Consider the following 17,654-nt stretch of genomic DNA (forward strand, 5'->3'; position numbering starts at 1 on the left):
GAGAGAGAAAGGAAAACTGGGCTATTGCGGGTTTTGGCAGAACGGACGGGTTAGTGACCGCTGCCCCCGCTTGGTGCCTCGGCGGCCAGGGGCCCCGACCCCCACGTAGGTCAGAGCGGCTTCACGGTCTCGTGTGTGTGTGCACTGGGTTTTTGAAGAAGACGTTGTCTGAACAAAGGTGTGTATGACTTTAACAAGCCTAAAATTTACTCAGAAGGATAAACCGGTATTCAGTGGCTAATACTGACACTAACAGCTAAACAGCAAACAAAGAAACAGAAGTATTCAATATAGAAAAATGGTTTTAAAAAGTGCTAACCATGAAGAAGCAGGAAGACGGGGATCTGCAGTTGCTTTACCTTTAGGAATGTTTATTTCTGTTGCTTCTGATCAGAGATTTCTTGGGTATATTGTTTGTGCAGGGAGGGGACACACAAGTTAAGCTTTTTCGACTTGGTTTTGGCAGGAAGACAATGGATGGTTTCAGCAAGGAACTGGCTGTGGACCCAGAGCAAACAGCTGTGGAAGGCAAGGCATGCTCCAGATGAGAGGGGACATTACTGGGGGTGTTTGCTTAGGTGACTGGGAGGGGCCCCCTGAATAATACTGGGGTGATACGTCCGGATCCCAGTTTGGAGATCCACGGAAAAAATTTTACCCTTCTGCTTCCTAGCATCTGAATCCTCCTGTGCCTCCATTTCCAAGTCAATTAATTAATGCCATCAAAGATCAGAAATTACCGTTTGTCTATAGTAATTTATGAAAAAAGCCATTTTCTAAAAAGATCAGACTATAAAGAACATGATCCATCTCACATGCTTTGTTTTCTCTAATGAAACTGCCATCAAACCAAGGGCCTCTGTGCCTTGACAGGGGCCACGATGCAGGGAGACAGTTAAGACGGGCCAGCCTGTCCTAGCAACCTCTCCGTCGCCTCAGCCCACGGCAGTACAGGCTCAGGCTGCGACACAGAAGAGAACAAAACTTCAAGACCAACTGAGAAGACTCTGCTAAATGTTTCGGCCTTACCAAGATGTTTGTAGCTAGTGAGATGATGGGCGATCTTCGGAAATTACAAGAAAATGTAATCGAGTCTCTCTACATTAAGACTCATTAATTTCAAAAGATCCAGATCAGAAGAAAAAACATTAATTAGCATTTGCCTTTCGAAAGCCAACTATCGGACTACATGCTGATAAAAACAATCCTTTCCATTTAATTAAAAAAACCTGGATGACAAGATAAAAAACAATCATTTTAACCACTTCGATAGCATTCAGTTCCTAATGTAAGTCCACCGACACTCTTCTGAAGGTTGAGAAATAAAAATACTGCTCGTCTGTTTTAAACGCAGCGAAGCCGAATGTCACTGTCTACATACCCCCTCCACACTCTGGTCCTTGGATTATGTGTTATGCGGCTGGCCTCTTCATGGGATGTGAAGGGTCACAACTCTGGTTTCTTCTCTAGGGTGAGACCATGACGAGAGAGGAGCAGCACTGTGCCCGCGACAGCGCCCACAAGGGACCCCCACCGGCGGCACTTCGACCATCCACACCCATGACTGTACACACCGGCAAGCGATCCCATGCTATCTTCTGCACTTAGTGACAAATCAAAAGCTCCAGAGGCCTATTTTCTCAGATCGACAGGATGTAAGAGCTATGTACAGATTATCTGCAGAAATCTTAATTTCCTCAAAAGATCTAACATAAACCATCTACAGGCATAAGAACGTAGTTTCGGCAAGATTCCAAACTGTCTTCTTGCTCTGAAATTCGTATCTGAAATAGACTAACACATGGGCTAGATGAGGCATGGTATAAATAAGGTATCTAACATATCTATGATAGGTTTTCAAACTCTGTACCTTCAACAGAATATCCAAAATTAATCTCTCTCTCCTCTTAAAATACACAAATTTTGTTGATAGCACATTCATATCATCAAGATCACTACTAACAACACAACAAAGTCAAGAATAATTGTACTTCTCTTGTTTTACATAAGACACTTACTTTCAGAATATAAAACCTATCTCCCCAAAGACATAACCACACATTGGTGTATTTCGTTTTCAATTCTGTGGACCAAAATTAAAACACAGCTTATCTCTGATACCTATACAGTTTTAAATCCCGGGTTTTTACAGTGAATTATCTCTGCAGATCTTTAACCATCATCAAGTGTCAGAGGAAATGCAATTCATGGCTTGCACCACCTGAGGGCACTCCTAAAAACCTTTAAACAACTTTCAGAATCCAGTTCTTGCCTACTAGAATGAGGGAAACCCAGTCCTACTTGAGGCTCATGGGCTCAGTAGTGGCTTCAAAAACGTGTTTCAGAAAACACTAGCGTCTTCATACGAGGTGAGATGATAAACACATGTAATTTCTATCCACTGCACATTCTCTGAGCCTCACATCCGTGCAACAAAAGCTGAGGTTCTAGAGAAGAATGAGCATAACTAACTTACAAATGACAGGGTTACAAATTTACTAACTAACCAATCTCATAAGACTATCTTCAGGCTCTACGTTTAGCATCAACAAACAAAAGTTCACCTTTCTGTGGAAAACAACAAAAATTCAAGAATTATTTCAAATCTATTTAACACATACACACACATGGCACCTCGGTTCAAGGAAATGAGTAAGCCTGGACACCGTACCTGTTTCCTGTGAATTCAACACCTCTAAGGCATGCATCATGGCACTTGCGAAGACATTGGCATCCTCCTTGCTGCCAAAGTTGAGGCCATACACCTGTCTGGCGTCTCGCCACTGGTGGAAGGTCTGTGTAGCTTGATTGTACTTCAACCCTTTAGGAATGGCACAATTTATCACGACCTAAAAGACAGTAATTCCTTATAGAGTCAACCCAGTAAGTGGCAATATCAACAAATCCTGATTGGATAGACTCATTCAAAACTGGTCCTGATGGACCTTGGCCAAAACAAAACAAAACAAAACAAAACAAAACAAAACAAACTGGTTACAACAACTATCAATGGTAAAATCAGCCTGTAAAAATAACAGTCTGACAGAAGTTAGTTGTCTGATGGTTACAAAGGTCTGGCCTTTAAACAGTAAATCAGCAGGACCAAAGAAAATCCATATCTTCGTTAAATATATTTTTAACATGTTTATTAAAGCACTATAAGGGCGTCTGGGTGGCTCAGTCGTTTGAGCATCCGACTTTGGCTCAGGTCATGATCTCACAGTCTGTAAGTTCTAGCCCCGCATCGGGCTCTGTGCTGACAGCTCGGAACCTGGAGCCTGTTTCGGATTCTGTGTCTCCCTCTCTCTCTGCCCCTCCCCCGCTCGTGCTCTGTCTCTCTCTGTCAAAAATAAATAAACATTAAAAAAAAATAAAAGATAAATAAAGCATTATCAATTCAGAAAGCATACAAAACGTAAGCACGTATCTCAGTGAACGTTCCCACGTAGCCAAAATCCTGATGGAGAAATGGGATGTTACCACCAGAAACTTCCTTCCTAAATGCTCCACCTCCCAAAGGCTCTAGCGCAGTTCCACCTCCCAGATCAGGCACGCAGCTTTCTGAACTTCACGGCACATGACTCAAGTACAACTGGGCGTGGGCGTCATCGGTCCGCTGCGAGCGGCTGTGCTTTGTCCTCTCCCGCTGCTGCTGCTCGGTGGCACTCCATCGTACAGACCATGCCTACTGACCCATCCTCCCAATACTGGACATTTGGATTACTTGCAGTTCAGCGCTATTAAAAGCAGTGATGTCACGAACATCCCGCACGTCTTCTGTCTTCCGGTACATGAGCGCCCACTCTGTCGGGCGTATACCCGGGAGTGGGGTGGTCACGGGCCAAAGATACATTCGGCTTCAGCAAAAAACTCCACGTGGCATTCCAAACTGGGTCTGCCACTTTTCGCTCCCCTGGCAGCATGCGACAGCTTGCACGAGTGCACAAACAGCACCACGTTATTGGAACTGTATTTCTCTGATCACTAATGAGATTTAGTGCTTTTTCATGTTGTAACGGCTATCTGGATACCTTCTTTTATAAACACTGCTTTAATTAAATCTCTTGCCCGTTTTTGTACTGAGCCATCCATCTTTTTCTTTATTGATTTGAAAGAGTCCTTTATATATTCTGAACAAGACCCCTGTTACCTGTGTTAGTGACCTGTGCTGCAAATATCTTCTCCCCTAACGGTGTCTGCCGATGAAGGGAAGTTCTTAACTTTTATTCGGTCCAAATTAGCCTTCCTTTCCTTTCACAGTTAATGCTTTTATAACCTGCTTAAGAAGTGTTTCTCAGTCCCAAGACCATGAAAATACTATCCCGTGTTATTTTAGGAGCTTTATCATTTTAACTTCCAGAGTTACATCTCCAATCCACCCGCAGACGGTTCAGGCCTCTGGTGTGAGAGAAGGCTCGAGTTTCCTTCCCAGGACGGCCGTCCAATCGATCCGGCACTGTCTATTAACTGTGCTTCGGGTTTCTACTTCCCACAAATCAGGTGGCTAAACAGCTCCATTTTGTTCTACTGGTCAGATGCCCACCTGTGAGCCAAAAGGAGAGCGTCTCCCTCATCGTGGGCTTCTCCGAAGCCTTGACTGCCGCTGGAGCGCTGTCCTCCTTACTCTGCCCTTCATTCTTCCGGGGCTATCTTCAATCCTGTGTGCGGCCACGGCTCTGTATTCACACGATTCATTCTGTGTTGGTTATGCCATCTGCCAGTCTCCGCTTTTCACTGGAGTGTTCAGTCCACTGATGATGTTTCATATAAATTTGGGTCTAAATCCATCCTGCCTTCTTTTGGACTTATTATTACCCTTCTACCAGCTCCAGTCACACCGCTGTCGTGCCAGCGGCTGCCCTAGAGATCACAACAGGCACCAAAACATGACTGTCACATTTATGCAACAGCTGATTGCTTAGGATTTGCCCACATTTACACTTTCTGCTGCGTTTTATTCCTCCTGCCCTCTCCAGGCTTCTGAGGGGACCCTTTCTGATCCCGAAAAACACGCTTTAGAACTTCAATTTCTTTCGATGCAAATCTAAGAAAGATTTGCATCGAATCTCTCCATTTTTGTCAGAAATTCTCTCCATTTTTGTCAGAAAGTGTCTTTAATTCACCTTCATTTCTGGAGAGGATTTTTATCAGGTACAGAATTTGAAGGGGTCACTTGTTTTCTTCCAAGCCCAGTACCTTCCTAGCTCTTGCTGGTTCTGCTACTGGTCAGCTGGTCAGTCAGCTGACCACTCTCGCTCGCTTCAGTCTTGTTTCCACTGGCAGCCCGCAGGCCTCACGCTGCGAGGCGTGAGCGTCCGGTGCTCGCGACGGGACAGGTTTAGATGGTTTTCTTTCCATTTACCTACTTTAGGTCTACAGCATCTCTAAGTTGACGTTCGATTACAAACTTGAAAATTCTTGTTCATGATCTCCTCAGCTTTTCTTCTGCCCTCCATCGTCTCCTCTCCTTCGGGCCCCCAATTACACACACAATTTCCACTATATTCACTAGGTCTTTTTTCTCTTAATCCCCTTCACCTCTTTCGCCCAACCCCCCCCCACCCCCGCCCACCCCCATTTATTCTCAAGGTTTATGAGCCTTTGTTTTTTAGATTCCACATGTAAGTGAAATCCTATGGTATTCATTCATCTTGTCCCTACCCTCCAGATCCATCCCGGTCGTTGCAAATGGCACGGTGTCTTTCTGTGTACCTGGCGGAGTAATCCTGCGTTGGTCATGCGTCCCAAATCCACTGTATCCTCGGACCTAGGATTTGGGCCTGGGTAGGGCCAGAGCCATGGCTGGGTTAGGGTTCGGACCCAGGAGAAGACAGGGGCCTATCCACCCACAGTGCAGAGACCTCTCCAGAGGGCAGAGTTGAAGGCAAGGGTCACAGTTTCTGTTTTAGGACCACACTGAGGTTTGGGTTAAGATTAGATTTTCGCTCAGGGGCACCTGGGTGGCTCAGTCGGTTAGGCGTCCGACTTCGGCTCAGGCCGTGATCTCGCGGTTCATGAGTCCAAGCCCCGCTTCGGGCTCTGCGCTGACAGCTCGGAGCCTGGGGCCTGCTTCGGATTCTGTGCCTCCCTCTCCCTCTGCCCCTCCCCTGCTCACGCTCCGTCTCTCGCTCAAAAATAAACATAAAAAAAAAGAAGATTAGATTTTTGCTCAGAATCATACTCTCCAGTTCCATCCATGTCATTGCAAACAGCAACGTCCTTCTGTGCTCCTGGCTGCGTAACATTCCACCGTGTACACATACGTCTTCTCTGTCCATTCGTGGGTCAGCGGACACCTGGGTTACTTCCACATTTTGGCTACTGTAAGTATTGCTGCAATAAACGTAGGGGTACATATATCTTTTGGAATTAGTTTTTGTTTCCCTAGGTCTCTTAAGCTTTTCATATGCCCATGTTTTTCTCTCTCCGAGTATCTTAGCTTCAGTCTGAACATTTTCTTATGATCTGTCTTCCAGTTTACGAATTCTTTTTAGCTGTCACTAATTTGTCGTCACAGTCATCACTGACCCGTCAGTATCAGTTATTCTTCAATTCTGAAATGTCCCTTGGTTCTTTTTTCAAGCTTCCAGTTCTCGGCTGAAATTCTCACCTTTGTGCTATTTCCCTGAATATATTTAGTATTAGTTATTTTAAAGTCAATTTCTGATAATTCAGCCAACCGGATGGACTCCCAGTGGATCTGTTCTATTACTGCTCCTCTTGTCTCCTCATATGCCTGGTTACTTTGACCTAATGCCAGACATTGTATGTGGACAACTGTATGGAAAGTCTGAGACCCACAATGATGCTCTAGTTTTCCAGGGAAGATTTATGTTTGCTTCTGGCAAGCAGCTAGGAAACTAACAATCTGAAGTCAACTTCATCCAACAGTGAACGAAGTGATTACAGGCTGGGTTTCAGTTCCCATAAAGGCCAGCCTCACTCTGAGTCAAACCTCTTCCCACAGGACAGGGCTTCTGGGTCCCACATCACAGCCTGGGGATTACCAAGAAAGCTCTCCCCTCATTAGCAGGCCCTGACTTTGGATTTTTGTTCTGCTGGTCCCAGGGGTCTGCCAAAAGCTCTGCTCGGTCCTCTTTCAAAACCAAGACATGACTCAGAGGTCTGAAGCTGGGCTCACTCCTCTGGTTCTCACTTCTTTCTGATCTTGGACCCAGAATTCTTCTTTGTCATGCAGGCTCTCCAAACACAGTTTCTTCTTAACATTCTGTCCAATTGTTTTAGTTCTCACAGAGAAGCTCTATGTTACCTCATCTACCAATACCCAAACTTGAAATTATTTTTAAAATATGGCCTTATACTATAAAATGTATAAAATATGAAGACCTTATACTAAGTGAAATAGGCCAGACATAAATCGACAAATACTGTCTCATTCCACTTATCTGAAATACCTGTAATAATCAAACTCATTAAAAAAAAAAAAGAGGAAAAAAAAAAGATAGAATGAAGGTTGCCAGGGACTAAGGAAGAGGAACACAGGGACTTCCTATTTAACGGGTTTGGAGTTTCAGTGTGGGAGGATGAAACGGTTCTGGAGATGAACAGGGGTGATGCTCAATACTGTGAAGGCACTTAATGCCACTGAATCGTACACTTAAAACTGGGTAACATGGGAAATTTTACGTTGTGTGCACTTTACCATAATTTAAAAGAGGATGGCCTTTTGTCATGTGATGTTTATAAGCATCGAGGTGGGGGGCCACACACAAGCCATCCATAAAGGTGTAAGTCTCACCGCAAGGTGGGTCTGTATCCCTACTTGGCAATCAGTCTGAAAAGGTCAGGCAAAAAAAAAAAGACAGCCACATTCACTTTTTCAATTGTTCAGTAACAGAACGTTAAGAGAAGGGGGGGAGATTGTTACTTAAATCACATTATGTCATCACTGGTTCACTTTCTCCACTGTGAGAAATTTAACACGTTCGTTCAATTGCTTCATTCATTTTTAACTTTCAAGGGTAGGCAGTGCCATACATCACACCTCGAGAAACTTTATTTTTTATTCATTTATTTTATTTTATCAAGTAGGCTCCACACCCAACATGGGGCTTGAACTCATGGGCCCTGCAATCGAGAGCAGCGCCCTCCACTGACTAAGCCAGCCGGGCACTTCTCTACAAACTTCACAAGTAAGGGAAAGCCCGCGTGTTCATTTAACACTCAGTGTTTGCGGGGTGTCCACTAGGGGCGCCCTCACGTCCGGACCTGACAATAATCCGCGGGTCATTCTCTAGATTAACGGTGACGTTCCACCCTACACGTGCTCACCCACTCCCCGCCGGACCCTAACGAGCACACTGTGCACTGAACGCCTAACTCTTCCTGGTCTCCTTGGCTCAACACCTGATCTCATCTGCGAAGTTGTCCACGACCCTCTTCCCTGTCTTCTCAGCAAACATCCTTCTTGTATACCTCTCTGTGCTGCGAATGGCACGTACCAGGCTGAAACCACTCACCGCGTGTCTCCCCCCCATTCCCTACTGCCGCCCTCCTGCAAACCCAAGCACGGTGCCTAGAACACAGGAAGAACCAAGTGGGAAGCAAAAAAAAAAAAGGGGGGGGGGAGTAGGTGATTTTTTAAACGGCTCTTACTACAGAAAGTTTAGACACTGTTTAATAAATTATAATTTCAGCTTCACTGATAACCATTAAAAAATATAACAAGGTACTCTGGAAAACCAATTATTTATTAGATTTATTCTTAGGTAATCATTTTTGTTACTCCAAGCAATATCTTTATAAAATCATACAGCTGACCCTCGAACGACAAAGGTTTAAACCACATGGGTCTACTTACCCACAAACATTTTTCCAAAATAGTCTTGTTTACAGTCCTGTAAGTGTATGTTCTCTTCCTCATGATTTTAACAACATTTTCTTTGCTCCAGCTTACTTTAAGAACAAAATGAATAATACATATAAACTACAAAATATATGTTCATTGACTATGTTATTGGTAAGACTTCCAATCTAGGGGTGCCCGGGCGGTTCAGTCGGCGAAGCGTCCAACTTTGGCTCAGGTCATGATCTCACAGTTTGTGAGTTCGAGCCCCACGTCAGGCCCTGTGCTGACAGCTCAGAGCCCGGAGCCTGCTTCCGATTCTGTGTCTCCCTCTCTCTCGGCCCCTCCCCTGCTCACGCTCTCTCTCAAAAATAAACATTAAAAAAAAAAAAAAAAAAAAAAAAGACTTCCAGTAGACAGTAGGCTATTAACAGTTAAGCTCTGGGGGGAGTCAAAAGCTATACATGGATTTCCAACTGCACGGGAGGCGATGCCCCTAACCCCCAGCTCGTTCAAGGGTCAGCTGTCATTTTCAAGTTGTTTGTTGCTAGTTAAACTGGTCTTACATCCAGCAACCATGATGAGCAATCTTACTAGTTCTCCTATTTTATCTGCAGCTGCTCTTGGCATTTTTTCTGTGCTTCAGTGAATAAGGTCAACTCTGTTTCCAATCTGTATAGCTTGTGTTCCATCATATTCATGTCAACTAGGTTACCTCCGCCTCTGCAATGCTAAATGAAAATGACGAAAGCTGAAATCCTCAACTAATTCCCGAGTTTAATGGAAATTCCCCCCCAATATTATACTATCCTGTAAGATGTGTGGTGTAGGTTTATACAATGCATCCTTATCAGCTTAAGAAAATTCATTTTTATGCCAAATATGCTGAGATGCTTATGTACGGATTTTATCAAATGCTTTTTCTGAATCTCTCATTTCTTGCATGTTTCTCCTGGTAAAGGACATTTAAAAATTAGCTAATGTTAAACTAGCCTTACATTACTGAGATGGAGACAAACCTTATTTGGTTAAGAGGTGGTATTTTTTTCATATACATTGCTGCCTTTGGTCCATTGATATCTCATTGAGGACTTTTGTATCTATGCCAGTGTTCATAACTGAGGCTGGCATATAATTTTCCTCTCTCAAATTGTTCTGTTTCAGATACCAAAATTGTACTAACCTCATAAAATACTACTCTTTAGAAGAGTTTGTATAAAACAGGTAACAACTTAAAGGTTTTTAAATTTTGTTTATAAATACTTTAGATTCCCTCCCTCCTTGTTTTAGATTTTGGGGGGAGACTATTAACTACTGACTGTGGGTCTGTCTTTCCATTATTCTGCCAGTCTTGGTCAATTGTATTTTTCTACAAAATGACCCATTTCTTGGCATAAAGCTGTTTATGATAGTTTATCTCTTTACTGTAACTATAATGACATCTCTTTTCCAATCCTCCTATTTTTTGTAACTTTTCATTTTTTATTTGATTCTGCCAATTTTTCCATCCAATGAAACAGCTTTTGGGTTAATGATTTCTATTTACGTTTTTTATTTAGTTAATTTCTCCTTATATTTTTACTATTTCCTTCTGTTTTCTTTGGGTCAAGCTCGCCATTAAGATTTGTCCATCTGAGGGCAGCTTAGATGTGCCAGAGGTTTCTACATATCACATCCTGTCACTCAAGTCTAAGTCTTTTATTTTCCAAACATTTTTTACTCTTCATAATGATGTGATTTTCACGTCATGAATTTAGAAGTGTTTTTAAGTTTCCAAACATTTTGGGACACCTGGGTGGCTCAGTCACTTGAGCATTGACTCTTGATTTCGGCTCAGGTCACGATCTCGAGCCCTGTGCTGACAGTGCAGAGCCTGCTTGGGATTCTCTCTCTCCCTCTCCCTCTCCCCTCCCCTGCTCGCTCTCTATCTCTATCTCTCAAAATAAACAAACTTTAAAAAAGAAAGAAGAAAGAAAAATCCACACTCCTTTGCGTCCTATGCTGATGGTGTGTGGCCCAGTGTGGAGCCCCACCCCGTGTAGACGGAGGTCTCAAAGCCCAACCTCCTGCAGGCCCACAGCGGCTGCACACCGACGACAGACCTGAGTCCGTAGCTATTCACAGTTCTTAACTGCCATCCTGAAACACAAGGCTGCCGCAGCACCTGTCGGCACACTACACCAGGGTTCCTGGCAGAAACCTGGGGACCGGCCTTTCCTTAGTTAAGGACTCAGCCGGAAATTTCCTATTTTCCTGCATGGGTTTGACACTGGTCAAGTCCACCGTCTTACCAGAACCAAAAGTATTTCATAAATCTGTCCGTTATACAAGTTCTTGCTGCAGTTTGCATATACTTGGCGCTGGTGAGGCCCCACCCACGTTCCCTCTGTCTACCACTGCTCGCAGTCCGCTGAGACCCAAGACATCACGTCATCAGGTAATGCAGTCACCTTTCTGAGAAATCCGGAGCAGGGAAATAGGAAAGGCTTAGCTTTCATCCCAGGTACGAATTACAAACGCCCAACTATTCCAGCAATCTTAAAACCTACAATGTTTCCATCATACGTGAATTTACAGTATTTGCTGAAATTACTAACATTTTCAACTCCCTCCTCTAGCCCCACACCTTTGGCAGGAAATGAATTCCTTAAACACACAACCTGCTATTTAAGTGGTATTTCACATTTTTTTGGTCCTAAATTTACCTTAGATTCCCAAACTTAGCTAGCTGGAAAGCCAGAAGATCTAACGAATGTTCATAATTTAAAGTCATATTTGTATTTTTGTACAGTTAGCTCTAAATCCTCATCCATCCAAGGTGGACAGGGCGGGAAGGCAACCCCATCCCAGTTTTCCCACACGGAAGAGGCTGACTGTAGTTGCCAAGAGCTCCTTCAGGGTGCGGACTACTTTACAGTCCTTCTGTAATTCTACACAACTTTCACTAGAAGGTAAGAGACCCTTACCTGATGGTCCTGAATCTTCCTGCCCACCACTCTGAACGTGTTGTTGCCTGTATGGTGATATATGTGAACTCTGCTGAACCCCGTTGAGCCACCAGCTGGCACCCACTTCTTGTTGGCATCATCATAAACCATCACAGCAGCTCTTGCCTGACAAATACTCTGTTCACTGTAAAAAATAAAACATGCAAACTTAAGACATTTAAAATATGCTAAGTTTCCCATTCAGCTCTACAAACCAGAGTGAGCCCACAATTAGTGCCTCACTGGCTGCTAGAACAACGGGGAACATGACAGAGGCTTCCTGCCTCAATGGGTAGAGTCTGAGGGGGCAAAAGAGACCAAAAACTGAAGTGTAGTGTGGGACCAGCGGGAAGTCAGGATCCACGAAGAGCACATAGATAAGAAACACAAGAAATGTTTTCTAATCTAATACACTGAGTATCTAATACATTCGTCAAACTGAACACAACCACAGATATAAATTAACCGTCATCGTTCAACTGCACGTATGTTTATAATACTGGTGACCTGTGATTACCCACTCTTTACTGGAAAGGTGATTCTTACCATCGGGCTTGCTGCAAGGCCAATGTAACAAACTCTGACCACTTCCCTCCGGTCCGTGAGATATGGAGTGGCCACTAACAATCAACTGATGGCAATGTGACTTAAGTCCTTGACTCCACGTGGGCAAGACAACATCCCATGTTCATTTAAACATGCGAAGGTAAAATGAGATCCTTTCTAAAGATCCCTCGAGATTTTAGATTCTAACCCTCATAGGTAAACATTAAAGAAGAAAAGACTAATTTCCAGGAAGGATCTTTACATCTCAGTTTCATTCCCATTATTTGTTACCAAATAAGACTGAGATACACAAAATGTAGAGATGATCTTAATTTCATATTATGTACTAGGTTCATCTTTTAAATATTCTATAATACTACTGGGGAAAAAAGGGCTGCTTTGATTTTTATTACTTCATACCATATCTTATTTTTTAAAAATCCAGTACCAAGAGTGGGTAACAGAAGAAAACAGGTATGTTATGTTAGGCCACACCAATTAAAACGACTCAATCTCCACGTCCAAGACTTAGCTGATGCTTAAAGCGGAGACCAGTGGAGGTGCTCCCAGTGGCTCAGCCAACCTTACCCTTAACAAAAGTACTGCCCGTTCTACCAATTTTAGCCTCAAAGATTTTAAACAGTTATCAGTGTGGGTTCTTGGCCAATATCCTCAAAAACAAGTCACTCTCAGACCCTCCCCTCTTACTCACACCTCTGCCCCGTCCCTCAATAGCCTGTGTTTTACTCTTATCAAGTGACATGATGACAGAAGATCAGGGGAGACCCACTGGGGTGACAGCACTGAGCGATACGGTTGCTTCAGAACAGCGAGGTCATCACTATTTCTACCTTTCCATCAGAGAAACTTTACAAAAACGAACTCATAACAATACGTGTGCAGCACAAACACTGAAATAAAGTGGTACTGTCTAAACTTTCATGCTGCACTGAAATTTCTTGGTAAACTAGTTCTGGGAATAAAAACAAGTTAATTACAAAAAGTGTGAGTTATTTCTAAATGCCTAATTAAAGAGCACCTGTCAGCTCAAAAGTTGAAATCTCTTCATGGCTCACAGCAGAAATACTTGCCAAGTGACAGCATTTACAGGGCCCTGCACAAAGATTATGTGAAACAAGCTTAGGCAAAGTGCCCCTTACAGCATACAATCCAAGACACAAATCTACCATTAATCGTAAATAACAAATCTGTAAATTAATACACAACACTATTTTCCCGTTCTCAAAAATTAGTATTTCGGGACATATGTTTCCTAAGGTTCAAAATACACTATCTCCTCCAGAAGTCCCAGCGGGATCATATAAGCCAAAGCAATAAACCCCCATTTGTTGTATATTAAATCATTCCATGCCTAAAAAAAGTGTTCGTTTGTTTTTGAGTTTATTTATTTATTTTGAGATACACAGTGAGCAGGGGAGGGGCAGAGAAGGAGAGAGAGAATCCCAAGCCAGGCTCTGCGCTGACAGCAAGGATCAAACTCACAAACCGTGGATCATGACCTGAGCCAGAATTAAGAGTTGGACCCTCATTCGACTAAATCACCCAGACACCCCCCCATCCCAATTTTTTTAATATACGTAGGAAATCTAAAAGCAAGAGATGCCCCCACTTTTACCTCCATTTTCCTTCCCCACTGCTCTAGAATGGGTTTCTGGAGACATTCCAAATACTGAAGCACACAGTTGACCAAATAGCTTTGACTAATCCTTGATTAATCAAGACACATACAAACTACTTAGCAATCAAATGTCTGATCACCTCCATTTCCCTGGGAAAGCTACAACCACAGAAACAAAGCCAGATGGACACAGCCAGGTAGCCAAGGACAAAAATGCAAAAATTAGTTGACTAGTTTCCTAATGAAGATGAAAGGAAATCTTCAAAATGAGATGTCAAAAATATAAATCCAGCTCTAAACGAAGCCAAGAAGCACCAAGAGAAGCCCAGATTAAAGAGAAGAAAAAGAAGCAGGTAACAGGAACACGGCCATGTGGCAAAGCTGTAAGGGACAGGTTATGCCCAAATAACCCTGTCGTTCTGGAAGCCACCAGGCACTCAGGGAAGCCACGGCAAGGCCCGGACAAGAAGGGATGGCGCTGGCCGCTGGAATTCTTAGTGACAAACGCAAACCAAATCTTTCCAGTTCCATTCCACAGCATTGGAGGGTCTGTCCTCACTGGACAGACGTCTCTGCCATTATAAACATCCCTTGGTCTGTGCCCCAGTTCCAGGTAAGGGGCTCCTAAAAGCCCTGGGATCTCCTGGGCGACAGACATGTCTCTGGCCTGCTAATAGTGGCTCCATGCTTCAAGATGGAGGTTGGCTGCCAGAAATACCCAGCCTGCTTAGAGGGTTGAAATTTTCAGTTCCACCCCAGCCCCCACTTCCGGGGAAGGTAGAAGGGCCAGAGACTGACTTCACTCACCAGTGGGCAATCATGTCATCACTCACGCCTACATAACGAAGCCTCTACAAACACACCCAGACAAGCTTTACCCCGCGGTGCTGGGAGGGTGGCAAGCCGGCAGAGGGCACGGGAGCCCTGTGCCTGCCCCAGAGTGCGCACTATGCAGTTTTTCCACCTGACCGCTCCTAAATTAGATCCTTTATTTAAAACAAAACAAAGAACAGTAATAGTAAGCCGAGCAGTTTTCTGACTTCTAAGAATTATTCTAGAAATTACTGAACTTGAAGGGACGTGGTGGGAACAGCAGAATCTGTGGTCAGCTAGGCGTTAAATGTGCAGGCAGCCCAAGGAGCCCACTGGCTGCCGGTCCCTGAAGTGGGGCCAGTCCCGGGGGACCGAGCCCTTAACGACGGCACCTGCGCTAACTCCAGAGGGTGTCAGAAGTGAACTGAACAGGGACACCCAGTTGGTGCTGGAAAATGGAACTGGCTGTTGGTTGATGCAAGAAGAAAACCACACAGACACCAGCTCCGATTAAAGGTGAGCATAAAACAGGCCAGTGGTACCCAGTTTTGGATTTCACGAACCCACAGACTTCAAAAATAGACCGGATGGATCTACAATCGGCTGGCAAAATTTTGGTCTACTTTCCAGGGAGGAGATGGGGGGTGGGGGCAGGGAGGAAACATCACAGCAACTTATTAAAATGAGAATATTCTGGAACTTAAACATCTCAAAATAAAAATCATGCAATGTAATAATGTAAATGTAAAATAACTAGCTTTCTATACAATTCTCTAGAACACTGTCTGTTTTTTCTCCATTTCTCCCCGGTCCAGTGAAATACTTAAAAGGGCCTACTTTCAAGTAGGACTGGCCTCAGTCACGAAAGAACTGCCTATACGTGGGTGTATATACGAGCAACGGAGAATTGACAGAAACAGAAAAATCAGATTTTTCTGATAGATGTCTAGCTTTCTCTAGGATTTTAGCTGAGAAAACGAGTAAACTTCCAAATTGCTGAAATTATATACATATGTGTGGTTTTTCAGGGAAAAGTGAAAGATTTAAGTACCAAAGCTACCGAAGAGTCAAAAAAAAAAAAAAAAAAAATAAGAAGATGAAGATCTAAACAAAAGCAAGGCAAAAGAGACAAAAATTTTATGGCCCTTCTAATACCATTCTATCTGTGTTATACTAAGCCTCTAAAATAAACACCTAGTCGAAGTCAACATTCTGAGTCAGTAAAGGAACTGCACATAAGATTAATATTAATTAATATTTTACTAAGCTACAGTTTTGTGAAGATCAAGCACTAAATTAGTTATAAATAAAAATTTCAGGGGCGCCTGGGTGGCTCAGTCGGTTAAGTGGCCGACTTCGGCTCAGGTCACGATCTCGCGGTCCGTGAGTTCGAGCCCCGCGTCGGGCTCTGTGCTGACAGCTCAGAGCCTGGAGCCTGTTTCAGATTCTGTGTCTCCCTCTCTCTGCCCCTCCCCTGTTCATGCTCGGTCTCTCTCTGTCTCAAAAATAAAAAATAAACGTTAAAAAAAAATTAAAAAAAAATAAAAATAAAAATAAATAAAAAATAAAAAATAAAAACCATGGTATAAAAACCATGACACTACATTACAATTTTGTGGCTTCACCAGGTAATTCATTTCTGAATACAGCCGAATTTCTGGGACGAAACTACATGATGGTAGAGAAGGCATGCCAAATTCTATTCTCATAGGTCCCAGGGTTTAAACAGCAGACTAAGGACTGCTGGGTTACTCTCCTACACACCACTTACTGAGGTTGCAATAAAGCCCAATTTTTGAAAACAGCAACTTCTCAAAGACACCACTCGTTAGTCATTAACTCGTCAATAAAGCATGACTATGACAGTGCCTCGCACACAGTAGGCGCTCTTTGAGTGCCTAATCAGTGCAGTTTCACCCAACAAAATCCTACTCCTCAAGGCCTGAATCAAGTATCATCCCTTCTGAGAAGTGTTTCTGGAGTCCCAATGAGCTGCCGTAGCATTCGGTGATCTTTCAACGAGGACGACTCTCTGAGATGTTTGAGCCACAAGAGGGGGCCGGGATTTTACTTGAGGCCTTTAAGCAGAACATGACTTCCGTTTTTAAAAGCGGACCAGAGCTACTGTGTCAAGAAAGAGTTCAGGAAGGTGACAGGAACTCAAGACACTCAGGCTGGCATGAAGACCAGTGCGGGCCATGCGCGTGGGGAGGCGCCGGGAGGGCAGCACGCGAACCCAGGCCGGAAGCGCACCAGACAAGTCTGCTGCTAGGAGATGGCGGGAGGCGGGGGACAAGCAGAGGCAGGAAGAGATAATGGACAATACCCAGCATTTTACAGATAAGGAGTATGGGGCGCAACGCCATGTGCATATCACTATTGAAAGTCATGGTCTCAATTCACTTATTTATTTTTACACACATATAAACGTGCCTTCCGCACCCCTGAAATCCCCAATATGCAACACAGAGCCTAACCCGTGGTTAGGCTATACTATACAACCTCTACTATACAACCAACCTCTTAGAGAAAGAGAATTAGCACCTGGTCTGTTGTGATACTGAGTCATTCCATGAACTAAGATGACAGTAATTCAGAAGATAAAATATTAAAACAGAAATTACACCAAAAGTTGCAAATTTTTAAGACAGGATTTCCCATCTTCTGCTCTGATGTCAATCTTTTTTGCTCAAGCCTGCAATTCTATAACATGTCAAGCATTAAAGAGGCTGAAAGCAAAACAATGTCAGATTTCAATTCAATTCCACAAACACCGTTCACGCCTGTATTGCACAGCTCCTCGGGCACAGAGTAAAACGGAACTAGGCCATCTCAGTTATAAAAGATGATGCACTCCAGCTGG

General features: G+C 43.6%; 1 protein-coding gene across 1 annotated transcript in view; it reads right to left on the bottom strand.

Annotated features, from left to right (window-relative positions):
* ENAH (ENAH actin regulator) overlaps positions 1 to 17,654 on the bottom strand; it is a gene marked incomplete at its 5' end in the record, with an annotated part of 108,477 nt that overhangs the window by 56,246 nt on the left and 34,577 nt on the right. Inside the window, 2 exon segments of the mRNA XM_049635313.1 lie at positions 2,672 to 2,849; positions 11,773 to 11,938. Coding sequence (XP_049491270.1) covers positions 2,672 to 2,849; positions 11,773 to 11,938 — 344 coding nt within the window.

The sequence above is a fragment of the Panthera uncia genome, chromosome F1 (assembly GCF_023721935.1).
Source record: "Panthera uncia isolate 11264 chromosome F1, Puncia_PCG_1.0, whole genome shotgun sequence".
NCBI classification, from domain to species: Eukaryota; Metazoa; Chordata; class Mammalia; order Carnivora; family Felidae; genus Panthera; species Panthera uncia.